General features: G+C 39.2%; 1 protein-coding gene across 4 annotated transcripts in view; it reads right to left on the bottom strand.

Moving 5' to 3' along the window:
* Positions 1–334: 334 nt before the first annotated feature.
* Positions 335–27,931, bottom strand: part of IGSF11 (immunoglobulin superfamily member 11) — a 130,099-nt gene continuing 102,502 nt past the window's right edge. For 2 of the 4 annotated variants that reach the window (XM_086675367.1, XM_086675371.1), the window contains exons 2-7: positions 25,657–25,820; positions 24,040–24,247; positions 21,191–21,346; positions 6,456–6,578; positions 5,481–5,631; positions 335–3,637 (exon numbers count right to left, since the gene is read on the bottom strand). In XM_086675367.1, coding sequence (XP_086531493.1) covers positions 3,208–3,637; positions 5,481–5,631; positions 6,456–6,578; positions 21,191–21,346; positions 24,040–24,247; positions 25,657–25,820 — 1,232 coding nt within the window. In that variant the 3' untranslated portion in view covers positions 335–3,207. The remainder of the gene's footprint in view (positions 3,638–5,480; positions 5,632–6,455; positions 6,579–21,190; positions 21,347–24,039; positions 24,248–25,656; positions 25,821–27,931) is intronic. The other 2 variants (XM_086675368.1, XM_086675369.1) reach the window with 2 other exon arrangements.

Here is a 27,931-nt window from a genome sequence, read left to right as displayed (position 1 = left end):
CACCTTATTCTAAAATTTATATCAAAAGGCACTGGGACTGCAATAGTTAAAACAATTTCAAAAAAAGAATGTAACGTGGGAGAAACCACTCTAAAAGATGTTAAAGCTTATTAAATAGCTAGTGGTCACCATTGCATTGGTGGAAGAACAGACACAAAGATCAGTGGAACAGCTAAGGAACTCAGGAGACCCACACAAATTTGACTAAATGATTTTTTCAAAGATGCAAAAACAACTCACTGGAGGAAGGACAGCCTTTTCAACAAATGGTGATGGAGCAACTGAACTCTCAGGCATTTATCTCAGAGAAATAAAAACTTATGTTCACATAAAAGCTTGCAAAAATGCTCACAGCAGTTTTATTTGTAATAGCCAAAAATGGAAACAACTCAAATATCCTTCATACCCTTCAATAGGTAAATAATTTAACATATTGATATTATCTGTACCATGGAATACTACTCAGCAATAAAAAGGAATGAACCATTGATACATGCAACAGCTTGGATGGATCTCAAGAGTTATGCTGAGCAATAAAAAGCTAATTCTCAAATGTTACATACTACATTATTCCATTTATATATCATTCTTGAAGAAAACTATAGACATGGGTAACAAATCAGAGATTAGGGACTTGGGGAGGAGGGAGGTGGCCAAGACTATAAAAGGGTAACACAAGGGATCCTCTATCTTGATTGTGGTGGCGGTCACATAAATCTACACATGTGATAAAACTGCAGGTAACTAAATGCATGCGCCACACATACATGAGTGCATGTACAACTGTTGAAATATGAAAAAGGTTGATCGACTGTATCCATGTCAATTTGTGATACTGTATAACAGTTATGCAAGATGTCACCATTTGGAAAAATTAGATGAAGGGTATATTAGGAGTCTCTATTATTTCTTGTAACAGCATGTAAATATATAAATGATCTCAAAATAAAAAGTTACAACAAAGGAATGATCCAGTATACATGGAGATAACTTTCTGAACTGAAACTTGACAACTTCAGTTTACAAGCCATCAGTCATTTATCTACACAATACCTATTATTAGGCACTGTGCTAGGTGACAGAGATTCAGAGTGAAAAAAGCAGTCATGGATCTTGTCTTCATGAACTTCATACTGGGAAATAGAAAAATAGTGCAATGTATGAAAGGGGCATTGCATTTTCAGTCATACACGGGGGAACTGGACTCAAATCTCTAATAAGTCAGGTAAAGTAATTTCTAGAGTACTGTATGCTCATTAAAATTATCATGAACACTACTGAACAGAATAGAAAATTCTTGTAAAGAACACTACATATAAGATCATATATTCATTAATGTGTGATAATTAATGACAACTTGTTTTTATATGAATAAACTTTTATTGAATTTTAGATCATTAGAAAGAATAAAGAAATGCAACATAAATGCTGTCTAAACAACATCTGATAGTACCTTTTCTGTCATGGTATTTTCACTCTTCTTTAGAAAAAGTATAGACATTCATTTATTTAATTTTTTACAAAGTCAAGAACCATCACATGGAGAAAATAAGTAATGCTAATATAAATTCAGCATTTCATCAATATTGAAATGGCTACAATGGTTAGGTTCTGAGTGTAGCCCTCCCAGAAAACAGTGTGTGCAGCAGTGGCTGGCTTCCATTTCTCCAAGTAGGTCTGAAAATCAGGAAGCCACTCCCTGTGACGACTATGCTGCAGGAAAAGAGGGCAAAAGGCATAGTGCAAAGAGGGAGTGCGAGACAACATTGGGAAAGAAATGATGCTCTTATGGAACCACGAGGTCGGCCTCATAAATAATTCAGAGAACGATTCTCGAACAAATCATTTCTGTGTTGCTTAAAGTGTGATTAAGGCAAGATAGTCCCCAATACAAGTATGCCCAGATCCACACAGCGAAAAACAGTGGGGAGTCTGTAAATTATCTGGTGAACTCCAAGGCCAGCCAAGCCAGGTAATTAATCACAGAAGGAGTCTCTTTACAGTGGTATAAAACGCATTTGGGCAAAACTACAACCCTGAGCTGTGACAAATATAGGGCAGACCCTCCCAGGAGCATACCTGAAGGCATCCCTTTTGTCTCAATCTTATCTCTTTTTCAAAAATAATTATTTTGAAAACAACAACAACAGAACAACTCCTGACCTCCCTGTACAAACCTACTAACCTCGACTTGTCAAACAAGGAGAACATTATCTGCCTCGATGCAAAAGGCATCAGGTGCTGCCCTCATTAAGAGTAACCTAGTGTGAAAGCAGGGAACCCTGGACAGCTCTGCTCTGAGCCTGCCAGGGATGCGCAAGTCCCTCGGACACAGCCCAGCTCGCTCTCCCTTGTGAGGGGCCTCCCGAAACTCTCCACAAACCTAATCACTGAATGTGCTATAAACAGTAGTCTTTTCTTTCCTAGCCCTATGCCTCTCATGTCTCTTAAAAAAAATAGTTTTCTTTTAAAAAAATATTCTTCCAGGAAATAATGAACAGTAATTGTCATGGACCTGGAACAGACCCTAGAAAAACAGACAGGCAACAATCTGTCAATACAGCAATATTCCAAATATGAAATTCATGGTTCAGGAAGGGATAAATAAATAAATATGAAGGGGCTTCTCAGAGAAGTTGCTTTTGTTTTCCCCCTTTTCTTACTGAATTTTGTGTCAAAAGCTTTTATTCTATGATACAAGAGCCAGCCCTGTTGGGACCAGTATTAACTATTTGTGCCATTAAGCCCTCTAGATAAAGAGGGAATGGTAATGATATCAGGGTTGCTCATTATTTTTTCTAAAGACAGCTATATTTTTAAATAATTTCATCATTTAAACTTCAGCTGGCACTTTAGTCTCTTGAAAAATTATTAAGTTAGGCATGAATTAAAGGACAAGCCCATCTGGACTGCAGTTTGGGTTTTAAGGGCTATTCTGCTCTTATAACTTTTTCCTTGGCTTGGCACATCTTTGAGATCCAGTTTTTTGGACAGAATCTGTGGTGGGGAAACAAGTCTTCAAGATGGAGAATCCCAGTTCATTCCACAAAACTCACTGGCCAGGTAACGGCATTGCCTTTTCCTTTGTGCTTTTTACTAGTATCCTTACAAGGAAAAGTGTTTCTTTCCCAGAACTTGCTCACCCCACCCTCCCCCTGCTTGGGGCATTCCACTGATTCCTTTCTGAATACTTTATCCACTCAGGTCCTATACCAGGGACCCGGCCCGACTCTGGGCTGGCACCATGACAGGGACAGCACCAATTCGCTCCAGTGTTGCTTGGCTGACGGTGTACGAGTGTGTGTGTTGAGGCCGAGGTTGCCTGCTGACTGAGCCGTTGCTCCTGGACACAACCTGTGGGGATGACCCTCTGTTGGCTGTCACTACTAGAGTCTTATGTGGAGCTGGGACCAGGTGGTTCCCATTAGCATAGATGGACGGTATATTGGCATTGCCTGAGTGGAGCAAGTCACTGAAGTGGTTGAGTGACTCGGTGTTTCTGTGAACTTTTGGATTGTTGCTCCAGTATCGACTGTTGTACGTATTGGAAGAGGTCAATGTGTTGTTCTCCGAGGAGGATATCTCGGTGTGAAATGCTTTGGCAGAAGAAGAACATTTAGGTGGAAGATCATCCTCTCTGGAAAAGAACAAAAATAAAGTTGTCATTAGGATTTACTTGAGTTTTACCCTACCCTCCTGCCAGGACTCTTTCTTCTTATGGTAAGACCAGTATGTCTGTGAAGTACAAATTCTCAGGACAAACCATACTATCATGAAAGCAAACACATTAGTCCTGGTGGCCTCAGCTTTGGCACAATCCTTTGAAACAATCCTCAAGAAAAATTTGAGGTTTCTCAATCTCCAAGGATAGAAAGGTAATGTCAAATATCTCAAAGACTGTATTTTCCAATATAACTGAAAAAAGTGTGTGTGTATGTGTATGTGTGTGCGCGCACACATCTGCGAATGTATAAATTTTTTTTTTTTTGCTCTAAATGGGAAAATAGTCCGTGAAGAAATCCACTGAGCTTGTTGCTGTAAAATGTTAGCAAACCAAGCTATGGGTGTGTGGAGTTTCAAAAAATGGTTAGAGTTGGCTTGATTTTATTGCACTTTGGAGTTTGAGAAATCACTGTAGTATGCTGATAAGTGATTTTCCTCAGTGATCTTATGCTGGGATGAAATCTATCCTTGCATACAATCTAAACCTGTAAGAATTGTAAGAGGCTAAGAGAAGTTACTAATTTAACTTAAGATGTTAACTAATTCATTTAACATTTATTGAATACCAGGCATTCTACTAGATGTTTCATGTAAAGAAAAAAAAAAAATACACAGCTCTATACCCCAGAAGCCTATGACAAAATGGGAGTGACAATCAATGCAAGAACTCCTTCAAGTCTGAAACACTGAACAAGGGACTAAAGTAAACATCTGTGAGGAGGTGATGCCTCGACTAATCTTGAATCAGATCAAAGAATTTACCAGAGAGATGGATGAAAAGGAAAGGAGTATGGTCCAGGAAGAGGGTGGAGGCTTGAGCAATGACGCTGAGGCATGAGAGAATACAGAACAGACTGGAACACCAAGGATCACAGAAGTGGTGAGAGAGGACCAGGGAAGCAGGGGAGGGTCAGGTCCTGAAGGGCTGTGTGTGTCACACTAAGTAGGCTAGCGTCATTAAAGCATTCTCAACTAGGATATGATGTGATGCAATGTGAGACCGAGTTTGTACTCCCATATCCCAAGAGCCAAGAGTCACTTTTCTTTAAAGATGATTTTCACATTGTTTTCTGAAGTTATTCATATCCTTGACTGAACTGTCTCCTCACACCAAGCCATATTGCTTTGGCCTCGCTGTGTACACAAGGACAGGTATAGTCTTGTGGTGTTCCTTCTAGCTTCTATTATAAATGCCAATGTCAAACACATTTTTTTTCATGTTTATTTATCTATTTTGAGAGGCAGAGAGAGAGAGAGAGAGAGTGAGAGAGAGTGCACAAGCAGGGAAGGGGCAGGGAGAGAGGGAGAAACAGAGTCCCAAGCAGGCTCTGCACTTTCAGCTTAGAGCCTGACATGGGGCTCAGTCTCATGAACCATGAGATCATGACCTGAGCTGAAATCAAGAATCTGGACTGAGCCACCCAGGTGCCCCTTAAACACATTTTCTAAAGTAACTTTTCTACTGTCACAGCCACCTACCCCTTCCTATCTTGGAGATACAGGAGGTGAGGGAGGTCTAACATGTGCCCTCCTGGTTGGGCACATGTTAGACCCTCTTCCTCTCTCAAGATGCAGTAAGAAACTCTGAATAGCATCATGAGGAAAACTGATGTAACATACAAGGAAAAAATATTACTTGGCCATGTTAACTGTCTTGGCCATCACGGTCATTGGATTAGCAAAGAAATCTTAGCTGCCAAAAATTGATACACATTACAGACACTGGCCATGAAGGACAAATTATCTGACAAACAAACCTTATTTCATTAGGAATTTCTTCTTCCTCCTCCTCTTTGTTTTTGCTTCTCCAGTAAAAGAATGCCCCTAAAATTAGTGCAATGCAAAAAATGATAATAACTGCACCAGTGCCAATGGCTCCAGCTATTAGTCCAATGCTCCTGGGCTGGGCTGCAAAATATATTTAAGGCAGATTTAAAGAACAAAAAAAGAGAGAAAGAGAGAGAGAGAGAAATAGCATATACTCATGCAACTTTATAAACATAAAAGTTCACTACAGAACCTTCTTAAAATGAACAAAACTGCCTAAAGTATTACATCCGTATAAACCTCAGTTAACTTTCTGTGTCCTGGGTGGCTAGAACTAACTGACACATGGTCGGCTCACAAACACTTTCTGAATAAATGAACATCACAGGACTCACCACTTCGGCAGAGCAACTCCTAGAAACTCCTAGAGCAGAACAGGCAACCGATGTTCACCTGCTTGATCTGCCCAAAGGAACCCTGGCAGTCAGCAGGCTCACTGTCACCCCAGCCCAACCCCATCACTACATTTTGTAACTGGAATTCAAATAACCCAGAATTCTCATCTAAAGACAACATTTCTGCACCACTTATTTGTGACCTGGCCACCTAACAGTTAAGCAGATGTATAGGGATTAGGAGAAAATACAAAAAGGTCTTGTCATGGCCATAAGATCACTGTTAAGTTTTTATAATGTCTACAGCACTATGCAATCACTTGAAGACAAGTGACTGACTTGATTCTCACAACCCGGAGGAGAAAGGCATTCTGTCGTAAAGAAGATGTCACCTTGCTGAGGCAGAAAAGTATACTAATACATTTATAAACTACTTTAATAATAAAACCAGAAGAATTTATATTTAATCTTCAAACCACCTGAAAACAATTAAGAGAAACTCTTCATTTCTGGTTTAACAAAGATCTTGGTGTTCCAGATAGAGAGGAGATCAGAATTTTATGTACTTACGTGAAATAACCTGGAGATCCAAAAGGCAGGTGCTGGTTCCAATGGCATTAGAAGCCACGCACTGGTACAAGCCTGAAGACAGAGCACTGATGTTCCGGATGGTGACTGTCCCCTGGACCTGGTCTGTCACAAATATCATAATCAAGTGAGCAGTTAGGGAAAAAAAAATAAGAAAACCAAAGAAATCAGCAGAAGACTATAAAAATAAACACTGAAGAGCTATCATAGCCTTTTCTGAAGAGATTTTTTTTTCGTTCATGAAAATACTAAAATCACATCACGTTAAAGACCGGAGATATGGAGGACTGTCCTAAATAAGGGCAATCTTACAACTTAATGTGTAGATTGGCATGAGGTCCTAAATGTGAGCAGTCTTCCCTGAGGAAACAGTAGCTAATGCCATCCTAGAGAACTTCTGGTCAGTAACACCAAATTTTAATTCTGAGGAAATGCAATAACATAAAGAAGGAGTTAAACTCATTGCATTAATGTTCACTGTATATGTGATGGAGAAAATACGCATTCTGTGCTCACAGGTGTAGACTGTGACTTCTAACAACTATTTTAAGTGTGTAAGTCCAGCTCCTCCACAAAGCAGACACACAGAGACAAGCCAAAGGTTTAGTGGAAGAAATTCTGGTAAAGGAAATGGAGAGGCAGCTGGAGAAGGTGGGAGAGCCTCACTGCAATGCAGGTGTGGCCTCTGTGAAGAGGAGAGAGAACGGAGGTCCAAATGAGGGGCATCTCAGATCGCAGCACAGTGTTTCGGAAGTTTCCATCAGGCTGACGGGGAGGCCCTGAGCTAAAGTAACTGTTAAAGGAGTCCCACACCTTGCAGGAAGAGCCCTGCGTTAGCAGGCCCACTGTGTCCAGTTACTGCCTGGGAGCAGCCCAGGCAAAACGTGGTCTGAGTGCAAAGCTGGTGGGTTCTGGAGGAAGTGCTTGGAGCTGTTAAGTCAATTGTGTCCCCACAGCAGGAGATAAGCAGTGCATTTTCAAGACCATCACACTGATATCACCAAGAACGTTTTCAGTAGTCCACATTTTAGTAATTCATCAACATTAGCATAGATTATGTATTCCTTGTAAATAAAATTTAAATTACTTACAGTAATAATAAAAACTATAATTAATAGTTGTTATTACTATGTGCCAACTACTTGTTAAACTTTTATATGTACTACCTTAATCTTCACAAGGACCCTATGAGGTATTATTATTAATCCCATTGAACAGGTAAGGAGACTGAGGCTTTAAGTGAGTAATAAGATTACTCAGCTAGTCACACAGAATTCGAATTAGATGGGAGGCTGTCTTACATCTAAGCTCTACGCTTCACTGCCTCCTTTAAGCAGAACCTAACACATCCAGTAATCTCAACCCCTCAAAATAGCTGCAAATTTAGGAATAAGTAGAAAGCATCCCAATGGCACATTTCTGGCACAAAGTCCGTATATTCCTAGGGCAACACTTGGAGCTACCTCTACCCTGGGCTATTTTTACATGAAACTTAACATTCTCTTGTTTCTGCTGGCAATCCTCATTTCTATCTAGATCAAAGGCAGAAGCAGAGAAGAGGAATCAGCAAAAGCAGACCTAACCACAGCACACATGCATTTATTGGTTAAATCATTTAAGAAAAATATTTACTAAGTGCTTTTCTGGAATTAACTTAAAAAAATAAGCAAAGGAAAGGACTCTTTTTAGGGTTTTGTTTTTGTTTTTTAATGGGAACTTTTAAAGAGTCAAATCCACATTATACAGATACCTTACTTATGAAGAGTCTGGACATTTGAATTGTATTACACACGCCAAGTCAATATATTTGGTGGTTACCTGGTTTGCACTTGTGTATTATTTCCTTTTCTTTAAAACAAATAAACAAACAACTCTGAGGGCTACCAATGTGTAAGAGCCCGTCAGTGAATTCACTCAATACTTGGGCCAGTCAGGGAGGAAACTGCTTTCTCCTCCTGTGTTTTCTACTTGATTTCCCAAGCCTTCATTAAATGCCCCCCTCATATGTGCTCTTCAGCACCATGTGTTCTCTACTGCTGGCGCTTAACCTCATTTGTTGTCTCGTCTTGCCTATTTGTCTCTTTTTTTTTAATTTAAAAACAGAATTTTTTTAACATTTATTTATTTTCAAGAGACAGAGAGAGACAGTGAGAGGGGGGAGGTGCAGAGAGAGAGGGAGACACAGAATCCAAAGTAGGCTCCAGGCTCTGAGCTGTGAGCACCGAGCCCGACGCAGGGCTCGAACCCACCAACAGTGAGATCATGACCTGAGCTGAAGTCAGAAGCTCAACCGACAGAGCCAGCCAGGTGCCCTGGAGCCTATTTGTCTCATTAAAAGAAGGGGCTGGGTTTGTCTTGTTCATAATTGCATCATCATCCTTAGAAATTACCCAGCATGCAAGAAGGTGTTCAGTAGATAAAGGAGCTACCTTCTCTTCAGTGTCCACTGTGTACCATATGCGGGGTACTAAGAGTTTTACATATGTATTACTGAATTGTCTAAATCCTAGATTTTATACAAAGAACAAAATGATGGTTACCTGAGGGGAGATGGGTGGGGGGATAAGTGAAATAGGTGAAGGGGGGGTAAGAATACACTTATCATGTTGAGAGCACTGAGTAATGTATGAAATTGTTGAATCACCATATGGAACACCTGAAACTAATATATAAAACTTTATGTTAACTATACTGGAAATCAAATAAAAAACTAAAAAAAAATCCTAGGTTTTATATTCCCTACTTTTCAAAGACAAAAAGCTCAGAGAAGCTATGCAATGTGCCCAATATTACACAGTACAGAAGTAGCAGCAATCTATAAAATCAGGTCTACCCATGCCCAAAGCACACAGGCACCATACATATACTTGGTTTTCTAGTAAGACATTTTAAACCACTATGGGGTGCAGCTATAAGATATTTCCTGACAACACAATGTTCCATTGCTGCTAGTATTAAACTAAGCCATCTGCCTAACTCCACCTTCAATACATTACCAGATGTCACCATGCAAGAAAACCATAATCTCTGGACAACTAGTCCCACAATTCCACACACTGTGGTGCTGTTTTCGTAAGCCCTAAAATTCTAGGAATTTGATCAGTTCACACAAAACCACTAATTTTGTTGACATTTTCATAGAGATAATTTGGGAAACTTTTCACAGCTGCTCTAAGCAGCATTCTGGCATGTAGAAAGAGGTAAACTTTAAAGATTCTTGCTTTACAAGGTTATTTTTAAGAGGTGAAGTCACTGTTCTTCCTTTTATCTCTATAAACACAGACACCAAGAGCAGACTGATAGAAGAAAGTATTCCTAACTGAGGCTGACGTGCCATGCTAGAGCTAACTCAGGATGTAATCAGGGAAGGAGGCACATTGATAAGAGGGGATTAGCCAGAAGTAGGACAGGGCTGTTTGTGCAGTCAAGGCAAAGAGGAGACAGGAGCCCCTCCTCGGCAAGCATCAGGCTACTTCCAGCCATGAGCACAGGGCTCTTTCCCAAGTGAAAAGGACTAATTCCCCAATTCAATCTGTCACTTCGCTTGGCCTGCTCTAGTTCAGAAGTAATTTGTAGAACTGAAGTTAGGAAACAAATGTTCTTATGATCTTTCTTTCACAAATAGGTAAAGTTCCACTGTGTGGAACCACAGTTTGGAAAGCACACATGACATCCCAGCCCACTGTCAGTTCGCAGCCTACACCAGATCCCACACAAACTACGCAGCTGGACTAGGGTGCCCAACAGACATGTGTCCGTCTCCACGTCCATCCTTTCTCCTTAGGCTCAGAACCATTTCTGTTACTGCCCGGGAGATGATGCACTGGCTAAGTGCATGTGTTCTAAGCTTAGACAGCCTGGCCTGGGATCTGCCCTACCACCTACTAATTTCATCACATATGACATGGAGCTACTAACACACCTTCATCCCAGGGGTTACTGTGAGGACGAAATGAGGTCATGCATGCAACAGGCATAGTATAGTGCCTGGTAATGCTTCCGTGGGGGAATTCTGTCCTGGCATTGCGTGGGAAATACATATTTTTCTGAATCATAAGAAAAATCGGTCAAGAAATTAGGAAAATGTCAGATGTCTCCAAATTCCCAACAGATGTTAAATACTCAGGATGTGAGGTTGAGAGACAGAGATTCCTAATCATGAATTAGTCTATATTTTTATACGATGTATGTACTTTGGAACAAAAATGAGTGACCATAATAACAATCATTTCTCATAAACATTTCAGAAGTATCCTATAAAAAAAAAATAACAAATGCATGATTTCTTCTTATTTGAACCAACTATTATGACAAAATTATATATCTCAATAATATGTAAAAATTATCTCAATCTGATACATCTGATAACAAAAAATAGTAAAAAAGGGAGAAATATCACAAAATAAATGAAAAATTGAAATCTACTTACAAATTCAAAGATAATATCACATATACTTCATATTTAAACTGTCATTTTAAAAGAAAATTTTAAAACACTATGAAGGGGCGCCTGGGTGGCTCGGTTGGTTAGGCATCCAACTTCGGCTCAGGTCATGATCTCGCGGTTTGTGAGTTCGAGCCCCACGTCGGGCTCTGTGCTGACAGCTCAGAGCCTGGAGCCTGCTTCCGATTCTGTGTCTCCCTCTCTCTTTGCCCCTCCCATGCTCATGCTCCGTCTCTCTCTGTCTCTCAATAATAAACGTTTAAAAAAAATTTTTTTAATAAATAAATAAAACACTATGAAGCCTTAAGTGTCCTATCTGATAATCTCAATTTTTGTTTCATGTCAAATTTTCCAGACATAGAAAATTTTATTTTTGTGTTGATGTTGGTTGAATTAAGGTGTAGATAGAAAAGGAACAGAGAAAGAATCTGTCCCAAATAAGAAAATATCCAAAGTACCTTCAAGGCACACATTAGGATACATGCTGCTTCATATTAGCTCATTTTTTAACTTAACGATGAAAATATTTTGTGTCTGCTCTACTTTGGCTTTGTGATTGAAACAGATATTGCTTTTGCGAATTCAGATCTTAAACTCATTTCTGATTCCATGTCCATGTATTTCCACACCAACATTTCCATGTTCTTTTCTTTGCATTTCCATTATTGAAGTATTTACAAAGAACTGTAGTTTACAGAAAATATTCAAACACTGGAAAACAGTGATGACTATTACTGGGCAATATACAAATAACGCAATATTTGGAAACCCCCAGTATTATAACATTGCATAGAATCACACATCAAAATTACCAAGCTAAGGATTTCTTTTGCTTTTAAAACTTGTTGTTTCCCAGAATACCACTCACACAGCATTTGTATAAAATATACTATGTATATAAACCTACTAATATTTATTTGCAAGAATGACTCACCATTAGCAACAGACTGGGGCATGAACACACAGTTATAATGTGGCAACTGCTACAAGCAAGATGAGTTAGATCGTGACTGCTTCTCTCCTACACACTTCTGTTCAAGTTCCCAGAAATGTTGACTCTGAGTGTTCTTGTTTTTAAGTGGACATCAGTGGATTCTTTTGAACCAATGTCTCTGTGTTGACTGTTAAACTTTAATTCTCAAAGGAGAATGGTACTGATAATGTTACCTGTTAACATTATTTCAGTCCCAGGTCTCAGAGGATTATTAACTCACTCAGCACCTTCCTTAAACAAATCTCCTTAAGTATTCCTTCTCTGAGTTAATACAGTTGTTATTCATTCAATGGGCCTAAGACATAAATCTAAGTAAACTCTGACTCTTCTCCCAAGTCCCATGCCTTAATGATTTTTGTCTTCTTTCTTGAACCCCACTCTCCCTCCATTCCTGCTCCATCCCCATCATGAGGGTCTTAGTTCTGGCCCTCTCTGTATTTTTTTAATGGGGGATGGTGGGGGAGAGACAGAGAGAGTAGGAGAAAGAGAATCCCAAGCAGGCTCTGTGCTATCAGCATGGAGCCCCATATGGGGCTCAATCCCAAGAACCATGAGATCATGACCTGAGATGAAATCAAGAGTTGGATGCTTAACTGACTGGAGTCACCCAGACGCCCTCTTCATTTCTTGATGGAGCTATTCTCAAAGTCTCCCACCTACAACCAGGCTATCAAATTCACACCCTGACTGCTGAAGTTGTTTCTAAAATGCAGATCTGGGGCGCCTGGGTGTTAGTCGTGGGTGCCTGGGTGGCTCAGTCAGTTGGGCGTCCGACTCTTGATTTTGGCACACATTGTCTCACCCTGCATCAGGTTTGGTGCTGAGCATGGAACCTGCTTGGGATTCTTTCTCTCTCCCTCTCTCAGCCCTTCCCCCACTTGTGGGTGTGCGCACCCCTTCTCTCTCTAAAAAAAAATCAACATTTTTTTTAAATTTACATTTATTTATTTTTGAGAGACAGAATGAGACAGAGCATGAGTGGAGGAGGGGCAGAGAGAGGAGACACAGAATCCGAAGCAGGCACCAAGCTCTGAGCAAGCATTCAGCACAGAGCCCGATGCAGGTCTCGAACCCACAAACCGAGAGATCATGACCTGAGCCGAAATCAGACGCTTAACTGACTGAGCCACCCAGGTGCTCCAATAAAATAAACATTTTAAAAAATAAAATAAAATGCAGATCTGGATATCCTCTCTTGCTTTATAAATGCCTGGGAGTACCCACAGTCTCAAAAACAACATCCAAACTCCTTGAATGTTATACAATACCCTGCACAATCTGGAGGTGAACTTTCCAACCTCCTCTCTCACCAAACCCTCATGAATCTTTATGTCAGCTTCACAGCTTTTCTCATTTAAGAGCATCAAAAATTTTACGCTTGCAAGATTTTACATGCATGGCTCCCTCTATTAATATTTTCCCCTTTTACCTGGTAAAACTTCTACTGAGCCTTTAAGATCCTTTTCTTTTTGGAAAACTCTTTCCCTATAAAGTTCTTCCTAGACTCTTCAGGGAGAATAAGTGTGAACAGGAAACTTTTTTATAGCATTCAACATGCACTACTACAATTACCTCTCTAGATCTGTCTTCCCCTTAGACAGTGAGCCCTAGAATAAAGACATATCTCTATGTTTTTATTTCTCTACTTTTCCAAGTATCCCCTGAAGTAGCTGCACAAATAAGGGTTGTGACAGTGTGTGTGCGTGCACACACACACACACATATTTTAAAAACAGGTGAACAACTGTATAGACAAATGAATACAGTTGTGACAATTGCTGGTATTTAATTTTTAAAGAAGAGGATGTACTGAACATTTCACAGAACTTGCTTCTTTATGTCAGAGGGCAAAAAGAAAGAGGAAAGCTTTGCCTTAAGTCAGAATAACAGCATGAAAAAGAAGAAATAAGCACCTATTTATTCAGCAACTGAAGTGGTTAGAAACTTTTCTACTCCCCATGAAATAATTATGGAAACACTCACTGGGAAGGGAATCGGCAGTGGCAATTCAAGGAGAATCAAGATTCCTGAGGCTTCAAACATGGCAAAAGAATGGGAGTGCTTTCTACTTGGACTTTGGGCAAATCTGGCATCCTCTGGGTGCCTGGTAACATGACAGTGTTGGACTACAGTGATGTTTAAGACACTCTCCTGCTCCATCTATGACCTCCATACTAAGTTCTGCAGAGTTCTCAAGCAAGCAGCACACAGAAGACTTAATCACCTCTTTTCACTGTATTAAATTATGAATGGATGAGGACAACAGAGGATTCCTTAGGAACAATAAAGGAAAAATGCATGATTTATTAAAAAAAAACTGAAAAAACCTCACAACACTGAAATAATCAGAAGTTATGGAGAAAGGGTATAAGAAAAAGCTTGGTCAATAAAAATCATAAAATATTAGAAATTATTCTAACCATATCCATTATCACAATTAATATAAATGAATTCAATCAATCAAAGAAGAAAGCTCTCAGATTGCAGATTGAAAACTGAATTAAATCTAGACATATGCTACTTACAAATAATACACCTAAAACATAAAACATGGAAACCTGAAAGTAAATGAACCATAAAATAGAAACATACCAGCAAGAATTAATCAAAGAAAGCTACTGTCGGGATTTCAATAATAACCAAAGTAAGGCAAAAATGCATATTGGGGCACCTGGATGGCCCAGTCAATTAAGCATCCGACTCCTGATTTCAGCTCAGGTCATGATCTCACAGTCTGTAAATTCAAGCCCTGCATCGGGCTCTGTGCTGATGTTACAGAACCTGCTTCAGATTCTCTCTCTCTCTCTCTCTCTCTCTCTGCTCACACACTCTCTCAAAATAAATAAATAAACTTAAAAAAAATTAAATTCATATTATAAATAGAAACTCAGTGAGATAGAAAACCCTCTGTAAGTACCTAATTGATACAGGCTGAGGATAGGTTAAAAAAAATTGGCATAATTGCAAGAACAAATTGAGAAATCCACAACCCTACTCTGTGATTTTTAAACACATCTCTCTCATAAAATAACTGAAACAGATAAGATGTTGGTAAAGATATATAACATTTGAATCAAGTTTCATATTATATATACAGCCATAACTTGTTTTGTTGTATTTCACAGATACTGCCTTTATGAATGGTGGTCTGTGGAAACCTTGGGTTGAACAAGCCTATCAGAACCATTCTTCAAGAGTATCTGCTCACTTTGTGTCTCTGTGTCACATTTTGGTAATTCTCACGATATTTCAAACCTTTTCATTATTATTTCATTGGTCATGGTTACCTTTGATGTTATTGTAATTATTTAGTGGTGCCATGAAGTGCACCCAGATAAGACAGCAAACTTACTGGATAAATGTATGTGTGTGTCGACTGCTCCAATGACTGGCAATTCTCCCCTCTCACTCCCTCACCCCAGGTCTCCCTATTCCCTGAGACACAACATTACTGAAATCAGGTTAACTAGTAGCCCTTCAAGTGTTGGCCTCTAAGTGTTCAAGTGAAAGGAAGAGTCACATGTCTCTCCCTGAATCAAAAGCTAGAAATGATTACGTTAGGTAAGGGAGGCATGTTGAAAGCCTAGACAGGTCAAAAGTTAGGCCTCTTGCACCAAACAGTTAGGCAAGCTGTGAGTGAAAGGGAAAACTCCTAAGGGAAGTTAAAAGTGCTACTCCAGTGAACACATGAATCATAAGAAAGCAAAACAGTGTTACTGCTGATACAGAGAATGTCTGAGTGGTCTGGACAGAAGATCAAACCAGCCACAACATTCCCTTAAGCAAAGCCTGATTCAGAGCAAGGCCCTAACTCTCTTCAGTTCTGTGAAGGCTGAGGAAGTGAGGAAGCCGCCGAAGAAAAGTTGGAAGCTGGCAGAGGTTGGCTCATAAGGTTTAAGGAAAGAAGCCGTCTCCATAACATAAAAGTGCAAGATGACGCAGCAATGCTGATGTAGAAGCTACAGCAAGTTATCCGGAAGATCGAGCTAAGATAATTAATAAATGTGGCTATACTAAACAACAGATTTTCAGTGTAGTCAAAATGGCCTTCCAATGGAAGAAGATGCTATCTAAGACTTTCATAACTAGAGAGAACTCAATGCCTGGCTTCAAAGCTTCAAAGAACAGGTTGACCCTCTTATTAGGGGCAAAGCGGCTGATGGTTTTAAGCTGAAGCCGATGCTCATTTACCATTCTGAGAATCCTAGGGCCCTTAGGAATTATGCTATATCTATCCTGCCTGTGCTCTATAAATGAAACAACAACGCCTGGATGACAGCACATCTGTTTACAACACAGTTTACTGAATATTTTAAGCCCACTGTTGAGACCTACTGCTCAGAAAAAAAGATTCAAGATATCAGTGCTCACTGACAACGTGCCTGGTCACCCAAGAGCTCTGATGAACAACATGGTTAATGTTGTTTTCGTGTCTGCTAACACAATACCCATTCTGCTGCCCATGGATCAAGTAATCATTTTGACTTTCAAGTCTTATTATTTAAGAAATACATTTCATAAGGCTACTGCTGCCCTTGGTAAACCTTCATCAGTCAGCAGCCATCAACATCGAGCCAATATCTTCTACCAGCAAAAAGACTGTAACTCACTGAGAGCTCAGATGATGGTTAGCCTGTTTTAGAAATAACGTACTTTTATCTTATTTATTTTTAAAATATAATTTATTCTCAAATTAGCTAACACACAGTGGATACAGTGTGCTCTTGGCTTTGGGAGATAAAGTACTTTTAAATTAAGGCATGTAAGGGGCGCCTGGGTGGCTCAGTCAGTTGAGCGTCTGACTTCACCTCGGGTCATGATCTCACAGTCCGTGAGCTTGAGCCCCACGTCAGGCTCTGTGTTGACAGCTCGGAGCCTGGACCTGTGCTTCGGATTCTGTGTCTCCCTCTCTCTGCCTCTCCCCCTATTCACACTCTCTCTCAAAAGTAAATAAACACTGAAAAAAATTTTTAAGAAAATTAAGGCACGTAACTTTGTTTTTTTAAGACATAATGCTATTGCACACTTGACAGACTGCAGTGTAAACATAAATTTTACATGCACTAGGAAACCAAAAAATTCACTTGACTTGCTTTACTGTGCTAATGACTTTATTGTGGTGGTCTGCAACTACAACCACAATATGTGTGAGGTGTGCCTGTGTCTCCACCCCAGCACCTGTAACTGGGCACCATAGCTCTTAACCATTCTCTGCCTTGTTTGCTCTACTCCAAACATGCTGGCCTCTTTGCTGCTGATCCCAAACACCAGGCACACCCCAGCCTCAGGGGCTTCAGATGGCTGTTCCCTCTGCCTGGAATGCTCTCCAGCACCCATATTCACATAGCTCGTTCCTTCATCACTTTTACATTCTTAGAATATCATCCTCTCAGTGAGCTTACGCTAAGCACTTTATTCAACACTGCAGCTCCTTATGCCCCAACAAATCCATTTTACCCTCATTTATGTTTTCCCCATGGAAGATATCACCTGGTAATAAACTGCAATTTACTGATTTGTTATATTCAGTCTCCACCCACTAGAAAGTAAATACTATCAAGGGAAGAAGCATTTCTGTTCTGTTCTCTGCTATATCTCCAGCACCTAGAACAGTGTCTAGAACCTAGTAGGTACCCAACATATATTTGTTGAATGAAGAAATGAAGAACAGAAATTATCATCAATATACAGAAGAACAGATAAAACCAAAAGCTTGGTTTAACAAGATTGATCCAAAAATAAAAGATGAAAAGCATTAACAATTAATAATGACAAGGGGAATATAATAGTTTTTAAATACACAAGAGAATAATAAAACTAATGGTATTATAAACACTAGTATTTATTAAGTGCATATTCATGCCAGATGCTGTTCTAAAAGTTTTACATGTTTTCATTTAATTTTTATTCCACGCCTGTGAGGCAATTACTATTATTCTGCCCATTTTACATGTAAGAAAACTAAGGCACAAGGTCACATAACCAGCCATCCCTGCAGCCAGGATTCCAACCCACACCCTCTGACTCCAGAACCTGTACTCTATTTTCATATAGAGATATTATGACTAATTTAATATGTATAATCTCAGACCAAAAAAAGATGTGTCCTAGAAAAATAGAGAAGATACAGAAAATCTAAAACTTACACCATTAGAAAAACTGAATCAGGAGTCAAAAATCTACCAACAAGACAGCAGGGCAAAGCTTTTATAGGCAAATTCTACAAAATCATCAAATAATCTCCAATTTATTCATACTATTTCAGAGAATTGAAAAAGAGGGAAAACTGCCTAACTCATTTTATGAGACCCTTATATAATCTGATACTAAAATTGAACGAGGGCAATGGAAAACAGAAAAAAAAAATCGTAGACAATTCTCACTTATGATCACAAATGCAAAAATTCTATTAACATGTTAGCATACCAAACAGAGCAATTTATTTAAAATAATCACAATCAGGGGCGCCTGGGTGGCTCAGTCAGTTAAGCATCCAACTTCAGCTCAGGTCATGATCTCATGATTCATAGGTTTGAGCCCCACATCATGCATCAGGCTCTGTGCTGACAACTCAGAGCCTGGAGCCTGTTTTGGATTCTGTGTCTATCTGTCTGTCTGTCTGTCTCTCTCTCTCTCTCTCTCTCCACCCCCTCCCCTGCTCACTCTCTGTCTCTCTCTTTCAAAAATAAATGTTAAAAAAGTTTTTTTTTTTAAATTACAATCATATAGACTTTATTCCAGAAATGCAAGGATATTTAACATTAGTAACATATTAATGTAACTGACTCACTGACATTTGGGGCCAGATAGTTCTTTACTGCAGGGGCTATTCCTGTGCATTATAGGATGTTTACCAGCATCCCTAGCCTCTACCCATGAGCTGCCAGTAGCACCATCCTATCAGCTGTGACAACCAAAAAAATGTCAACTGAAAATGTCCCAGTTGAGAACCACCAATGCAGGGGCTGGTGAACTGGGACCAGACCCAGACACTTAATGGAACATGGGCCATTTGTACAGACCTCAGAAGCACAGACCAAACTAAGTACTTCATATTTCCTAAATACATTTCATTTCATTCAACAGGTTATATATTTATTTTAATGTTCAAACTGTCCAAGATGTGACCAGAAGGAGCTCCTTCAAACTAGCCCCTACACACAAGGACAATTCTAATCCCCAAATATTATGACCCTGTCACTAACTGACTTCTGGAGTACCCTCCCTTGGTGTCAAATATTCTTTTCACAGAGAATACATCTTGAGTTTATATTAAGCAACTGCAAACATATTAAAAAAGTGTTTTTAAAATCTAAGTTATTTGGTGGCTGGGTAGCTCAGTCGATTAAGCATCCAACTTCGCCACAGATCACGATCTCACAGTTCATGAGTTCGAGTCCCACATCAGACTGTCAGTGCAGAGCCCACTTCGGATCCTCTGTCTCCTTTTCTCTCTGCCCCTCCCCTGCTCATACTCTCTCTCAAAAATAAATAAATGTAAAAAGTATCTTTAAAAAATCTAACTTATTTGGGGATTATATGCTATTTTGAGATCTATTTTATTAATATCAGTACCAAGAGGCAAATCTAAAAAAAGTTTTTTTAATGTTTATTTATTTTTGAGAGAGAGAGAGAATGTGAGTGGGTTGGGGCAGAGAGAGAGGGAGGCACAGAACCCGAAGCAGGCTCCAGGCTCTGAGCTGTCAGCACAGAGCCTGACGCGGGGCTTGAACTCATGGACTGTGAGATCATGACCTGAGCCGAAGTCAGAGGCTCAACCGACTGAGCCACCCAGGCGCCCCCCAAGAGGCAAATTTAAATAAAAAATCTGACTCACTTAGTGAGCATTATTGTGATAAATGAAGTTATTCAAACTAATTCTGATAATGAATCCTGAGTTTGGATTACAAAAGATAAACATTTTCATCAATATCATTCAAGATCACTTTCATATAGTACTAAAAAATATTTAAATTACACAGAAGACACCAAAAAAATTGACTAATACACACTTATTCAAAGACAAAGAGGTGTGGAAGGTTCTTTCTATAGGTATTTCTCAACTTACATACAAGTAACCACTTTTAGCATTTATTTGTAATTCCAAACTCAACCCAGTATTTCACCAAAATGTTTTAAATATAAATCATAGAACTTTCATGCTGATACAAAAGAATCTTGGAAACGACATTGTTTAATCCCCATTAAAAAAAAAAAAAAAAGGCAACACCAGCCCAGAGAGGTAAACTGTCACTGAAATAGTTACTAGGAAATCTGGAATTTAAATATGGTTTTCAGGATTTCAACACAAGAGCTAGATTAAACATGTCTCTTACATGTAAATAGAGAGATTAACACTTTAGTCCACCAGAAAAGCTATTCAGCCCACAGTGTGGCTGAAACATTTTAGCAATTCAGCAATCCGCAGGGAACAACGGTATTGCAGTAATCATTATCAGAGTAACCCAAAAGTTATTACGTGCTGTCACTGAGAAGTTTTTTTTACATAATAGATTTTGGCTAGGTAAGTTAAAAGATGATAGGAAGGTCCATGAATAGTTCTGTCAGGATTCTCACAGGCTCTGACAGAGCTGGTAGGCCTGGTGCTTTACCATGCCTAACTTTACCATACAAGTTAGGACTTTCCATCTCCATGACAGCCATATACTATCAATGGGGGCATATTTCAGGCACAATTCAGGTTGTCTGGAGCCTCTTCATTAACTGCCAACTCTTTTAACATAAGATTTGTATACTTGCCCTGAGAATGCTACAAGAGTATACAGGCTACAAGCCCTGAGTATACAAGAAAAATACTGTTACAGATGATACAACATTCAAGGCTGCTAACTTTTATTTTCTTGAAATAGAAGATTTTAGATAAAACTCTGTAATCTTCCCTCATTTTATAAGTTCTCATCAAATTTTCAAGAGTGTTTCAAGAAGGAAGTGGATTCTCAGTTATAAACTTCAAGGATCATCTTACAGTTAACACTATAAAGAAGCTACCAAGGAGAGATTTTAAATCCTCATTGTAATGGAACAGAATTTCCATAGATAGTAACCACTGGATGAGATACATAACGGCAGCATATGAGAAAGGATATGTTTTCTTCTCTTTAAAGTTGAAAACGCAAAATGATCCAGATAGCTTTTTCAGCAGTTACAGATACAGCGTGTTATTTTTCAAACTCTATTAAAGTTAATTATTTCATTGAGTCTTAGAATTGGAATTTTGCATGGTAACTAATGAAATGGGTAAAGCAACACCGTACATACCCTGAGTGGCTGTTGGAGGTAGTTTGAGGGTATTGTCTAACTTCTCCCAAAGGTAAGTTGGCCGAGGGATGCCTTCCTCTGAGCTACAGAGCAGGATGACATCGCTGCCGATATCCTGGGATCCTTGGATTTGGCAGTGTGGGGCAGAAGGGGGAACTACAACAGGAAGAGTAAGGAATAGAGTACGTATTTACTATGAGCCACCTGATGATGGAGGAGACATCAACATTCAGTGCACTGGAACCTCAGATAACAATGTTTATAGAACACATAACCAGAAGACTACCTCGTGAGTGATGCCAGTGACTAGTCAGGGCCCACAACTTCAGCTGGCAGGGGGCAAACATGGAAAAGGGGCTGCATCCTTTCATTATACTTTGAAGGAATCTTAGGCTCTTCGTTTTGCATTCCTTCCTCTGAAGAAGAATGCTGAAGGTCCTTCCTGCCCACACACTGCCTTTAGAAACATGACTGAGCATACCCATGTTCACAGCAGCATTATTCATTATAGCTGAAGGATGGAAACAGCCAAGTATCCATGGATGGATGAATGGATAAACAAAATGTGGTACATACATACTAGGAAATATTATTCGGCCTTGAAAGGGAAGGGAATTCTGAAACGTGTTATAGCATGGATGAGCCTTGAGAACATTATGCTAAGTGAAATAAGCCAGTCATAAAAAGACAAACAATAAATAATTCTACTCATATGAGGCACCTCGAGTAGTCAAATTCATACAAACAGAAAATAGGAAAGTGGTTACCAATGGCCAGGAGGAGAAGGAAATGTTGTTTAATGAGCACAGAGTTTTAGTTTCGTAAGATAGAAAGGGTTCTGGAGAGTGACTGCACAGCAGTGTGAATGTACTTATCCCTACAGGTCTATACACTTACACACTGGCTCAGATGGTAAGTTTTATGTCATGTGTATTTTACCACAATTAAATTTTTTCATTACTGAAAGAAGCCACTTTTAGAAAAGATATTTCAAGGAAGAGCAACCACTGACCCTGCCAGCAACTCTCTGGGTAAGACGACCCTGACAAGATTCTTTGTTACTTTACAAACAAAAACCTGACAGACCTACTTTATGCTAAATTCTGCTTTATGGTGGGGGAAGTTAGAGTCAAGTTCAAGTGTGTCTACTACTTGATCATAATGCAGTGGACATTTTATAATCATTAAGACAAATAAGCACATAAAAGACACAAAATTTAAAAATTATGAAAGAAGAACACTAACGGAAGAAGGCGGTGCTTTGTAGCAAGAATGCAAGCAAATAAAAATATCAGCTAACCCCAAGGCTTGGAGTCTCATGTTGGGGGATGGAGGAAGTAAAGCCTGAATCCAATGATGGTATACTTGTAATGCTAACGACTTTTCGAGAAATACGTTCAACCTTTCAAAAAGGAATGAACAAATGCATAAAAGATAAGTGCAGTAGACAGAGAAACCAGGAAAGGAAGGGGTGGGGGACAGAGAACCATAAAAGGGTATTAGGTAGGAAAAGTAAAAAATCTCAGAGAATCCTACTTGCTGTGATGGGGTAAACCAGTCCCCTCAATTACTGCCTTTGACACTGCCACCATGATGCTATAAAGGAAGCCCAAGATAATTCTTTGAAGGTAGCATCAACTATAAAAAAAATTAAAGGATTTTTGTCTTCTTTTAAAAATTGAAAAAATTAACTTAGATAATGTGGGAAGACAGTCACCTAATTTGCAGGTATAAACATCAGAAAAACACTGAAACTCCATTAGTGCTCTATATTCGGTACTTGAGTATTTTTAAATCTCTGTATTTAGTAAAAACCTCTGCATAATTAAAAATTACACAATTCTGAATATACTACAGTGTTTCTAAGATAGAAATCTCCAATCTGGTCCTTAGTCTTCTTACTTTGTTTGAAGACAAGGAAAACAAGGCACCATGGCTATCGCATAGTCTCATCCAAAGAAGGAAAATGGTATCCTCAAGTACCTCAACAACGGAAGGGAAAAGAAAGGGCAAGAATTTGCCAAGGAATAAGGGAGGAGATTCTGAGCCAAAAACAGGATGAAGGACAATCAAGAGTATCAGCCTTCTCTAACTACCTCCTAGGTCTCCCCCAATGAACTGAGCTTAACTGCATTTAGGAGGCAGTGTTTTATTTTAGAGGCAGCAGAAGTGAGAAACAAAACGTGTTTAGAATGGACTTAATTTAGTATGACGTATTCTAAGTATACTGTATAATAGAAAAAGTGCCTGTGTGAGACAAGACATTGTCTATGCCACCTTTAAAAAGGCCCTAAAACTATACAGTCTCTTAATACAGTATTGAGACCAAATTGATCATATGATTTATCATTCAAAAAGGATGCTTTTGAGGACAAAAGGATGTTTTACTGAAATTATGCCAGGACATGAGGGGTAAGCCAAGAACTGCGGTGAGTCTCCTCAGTCTATGTGGACATGAAGCAGTCATTTTTTCTCACGTGTGCTGAAACTTCTGCTTTGTACAGAAAATAAGTGATTCTTGACTTAACTTGTTCTCAATGATAAGTCCTATCCTGTAAACACTGAAGAAAAGTGAGAGGCCACTTGTGATTGTGTTTTTTACCACCTTTCTCCACTTTCAGGACAAATCATTTAAGAAGCTTTAAGGAGCCACCAGAAGTGGCAAAAGGGATGGGAAGACTATGCGTAAAAAGCACAGAGACGCAGAGTCCAGGCAGGGCAGATAGGAGAGGAATCAAGAAAAGGATGCTAGCAGACTGAAAGTGTAGAAGGATGGTCAAAAGTAAGTATGCTCGAGTACAGTCACAGCATAAGGAAAGCCAAGATGCCTGCAACATCCTGCCACTCACCTAAAACTGTGAGACCGGTGACCCCAATGTTTCTGCCCCCTCTATCTGGAAGGTTGTTGACCAAACACTGGTAGGTGCCTGTATCTGACAGCTGAGTGTTATTAATGAAGATAGAGACGTTGGTGGCCGGCATAGTGCCTGTAAATCCTACCCTACCATGGAACCGGGGGGCACCATCGAACATCTGTCCACCCTGGTACAGAATGACCTGGAAAAGAAAGTAAAATAAATAAACTGGCCACTACATTCCCTTCTAGACACATAATACATAGCAGTAACTATCTGGTAGATCATAGACTGCATCAAACATTGAAAAACTTTCTTATCTTAAACTTGTCCCCAACCCTTTACTACAGCATCAGTGCACAGGTGTATATGGGGATTCTAAATTCTCAGATACCAAATTAAAATAACACTGTTTCCTTGTCTAACTCATCAGAATATAGAAAATATCTTTAGTGCAATCTTACTATCAGCCCATAAATATTTTTATTCAAATAATTCCAAAATAAAAAGTTTAAAAAATTAGCACTGCCATTCTCATGCTTACCAGGTCACAAGATGACAGATCATGGCTACAACCTGAACATAACTAGTCATGAGAGAGAAGAAGCGTTGCAGATCCCTGATTGCTATTCTTATGTCCGTTTCTATTATCAAAATTAACTATTCAGGGGAGAGGACTCAGAACACTGCTGCCAAAAGCCTTGTGGGCTGAGAATGAGAAACTTGCTTCTATTTCAGTTCTATCTGTAAATATTTGGGCAACTACACTCAAGTCTTTCTTTGCCTTCTAAAATGATAAGGTTGAACAAAATGATCTCAGAGGCTCAGTCTAATTAATTATAAAAATTCCATGGTCTAAAGAAATGAAAGAAGCTTCTAAATATACATATTTGAATTCATATCAGAAAATTTAGCTTATCAAGTATTTTTAGGTAGTAATAACCTCACTGAAGCAGAAAAGCTTCGTAACAGTAATAAATTATCTTTGGGAATAAATGCGTAACTGTGGTTACAATTCATTAATTTTCTGAGCATTATTTTCTACAACAGTTAATACCAATTATGGGTCTTTTACCTGTAATTGACAGTTTACTAGGTAGTAGCTTCTATTTTTGTGTACCTTAATTTATTTGAGACTCTTTGAGGCTGGCTAGTATGCCTGGCTGTGTTTATTTTAAAAACACTTGTGAAATTAGACAAATAAACCAAGTACTACTATCTAATGTTACTTCCTTAATAGTATCACTGTCTCTAAAACATACTCTCATCCATCTGTGTTACTGACAGTCCCTTCCTGTCAAAGCATATGTTACTTTTTCTATCTTGCTTTTTCCTATCAGCAACACCTTTTGGTAAAATTCCAGGTTCCTACGTAAAATTTTCAGAAGGATTCCCCTGACATATGTTAAAACAAGAAAGTCTCTTAAAAAGAGGATAATCTCTTCTGATGGTTGACTAATAACACAGGAGTAGGATTTAAAACAGCACAGGCACACAGAACGTGCCATCTTATCCTACCTAGAAATCAAATATATACTCAGGATGCTTTCCTACCCACCTCTTCTGAAAAAATTAATATTTGAGAGGCAGCATGAAGTGGAAAAGAACTACCTGCTCAGGTTGATTAGCATTGGAGAGAGGAATGACCATCCAAATGACATTGAGGTTAATGAGGGCAGCGCTGGTAGTAAAAGTACAGGGCAGGACTGCCGTCTGGCCCCGGGCCACTTGGATACTCCCAGGGCTCTCAGAGACTTCCAGGGAAGCTGCAACACCTGCAAAGCAGAGAACAGGGAGGTTATGTGCTCACCCTTTCCTGACAGACCAAACCTCTTCAGAAAACGCTTGTGTGTTTTACATTATCAGTAATGTAAACAGACTGACATAATAATCTTACTAAACAACTTCTAACCAGTCATTGACTTGAAATAATAAAAACAGTTACCTTTATCTCTTAGAAACCACAAATGAAAAACATTAGCAGGTGCTTACTTTATTTTGTAAGACAATATCAGATATTTGGCCAGATTCAAATACATGGGAGAAGTTAACTGATAGGGTTTGAACAAAACTTGCAATGGACAGGGAGCCTGGGTGGCTCAGTTGGTTAAGCAGCCGACTTTGGCTCAGGTCATGATCTCAAGGTTTGTGAGTTCAAGCCCCATGTTGGGCTCTGTGCTGACAGCTCAGAGCCTGGAGCCTGCTTTGGATTCTGTGTCTCCCTCTCTCCCTGCCCTTCCCATGCTCATGCTCTATCTCTGTCTCTCAATAATAAACAAACATTAAAAAAAAAAAAACTTGAGGGGCGCCTGGGTGGCGCAGTCGGTTAAGCGTCCGACTTCAGCCAGGTCACGATCTCGCGGTCTGTGAGTTCGAGCCCCGCGTCGGACTCTGGGCTGATGGCTCAGAGCCTGGAGCCTGTTTCCGATTCTGTGTCTCCCTCTCTCTCTGCCCCTCCCCCGTTCATGCTCTGTCTCTCCCTGTCCCAAAAATAAGTAAACATTGAAAAAAAAAAAATTTAAAAAAAAAAAAAACTTGAAATGGTGAGGACGGATGAGAAATAAAATGATTTTTTTAAAAGGCATCAATAATAGCACACTTAAAATTAAATGCTTACATATTAATCTAACAAAATATGTGCAAGATCTAAACACTAATAACTGGGGGCGCCTGGGTGGCTCAGTCGGTTGAGTGGCCGACCTCCGCTCAGGTCATGATCTCGTGGTCCGTGAGTTCGAGCCCCGCAGAGGGTCTGTGCTGACAGCTCAGAACCTGGAGGCTGTTTCAGATTCTGTGTCTCCCTCTCTCTGACCCTTCCCCGTTCATGCTCTGTCTCTCCCTGTCTCAAAAATAAATAAACGTTAAAAAAATTTTTTTAAATAAACACTAATAACTGTAAGACGCTAATGAAGGAAATCAAATAAGCACAAAAATGGACAGATATGCAATGTTCATGGATTAGAAGATTCCATTCTCCCTAAACTGACCTATAGATTCAGAGCAATCCCAATTCAAATCCCTGTAGGCTTTTTGTAGCTACTGAAAAACTAATTCTAGCAGACATGGAAAGGCAAAAAACGAGAATAGCCAAAATAATATTGAAAAATAAGAACAAATGTGCAGAATTCACACTATCTGATTTCAAAACTTGCTATAGAGTTATAGTAATCAAGACACTGTCGTACTAGCATAAGGACAGAACACCAGATAAATGGCACAGGATTTAGAGTTCTGAAATAAACATTTATACATATATTTTTTAATATGAAATTTATTGTCAAATTGGTTTCCATACAACACTCAGGGCTCATCCCAACAGGTGCCCTCCTCAATGCCCATCACCCATCTCCCTTCCCTCCCACCCCCTATCAACCCTCAGTTTGTTCTCAGTTTTTAAGAATCTCTTATGGTTTGGCTCCCTCCCTAACTTTTTTTTTCCTTCCCCTCCCCCATGGTCTTCTGTTTATATTTATAGTAAAATGCTTTCAACAAAGGTATAAGACAATTAAATGGGGGAAAATAGTCTTTTCAATAAACAGTGTTGGAACAATTAGACATTAATATGCAAAAAATTAACTCAGACCCTTACCTCACAGGATACACAAAAATCAACTCAAAGTGTATCACAGACCTAAACATAACAGCTAAAACTATAAAACTTCTAGAAATAAACATAGAAGAAAATCTTTGTGACTGTGGGTTAGTCAAAGAGGTCTTAGATATGTCACGAGTACCATAAATCATAAAAGAAAACAATTAAAAAGTTGGATTTTGTTAAAATTTTAAAAACTATTGTACTTCAAAACATTTAATTAGGAAAATAAAAAGCCAAGGTATAGACTGGGAAAAAAATATCTGTAATTCACCTATCTGATAAAGGACTCCA

This window comes from Puma concolor, chromosome C2 (genome assembly GCF_028749965.1).
Source record: "Puma concolor isolate L17-30 chromosome C2, mPumCon1.1.hap2, whole genome shotgun sequence".
Taxonomy (NCBI): Eukaryota; Metazoa; Chordata; class Mammalia; order Carnivora; family Felidae; genus Puma; species Puma concolor.
This window is presented reverse-complemented; position numbering and strand designations above follow the sequence as displayed.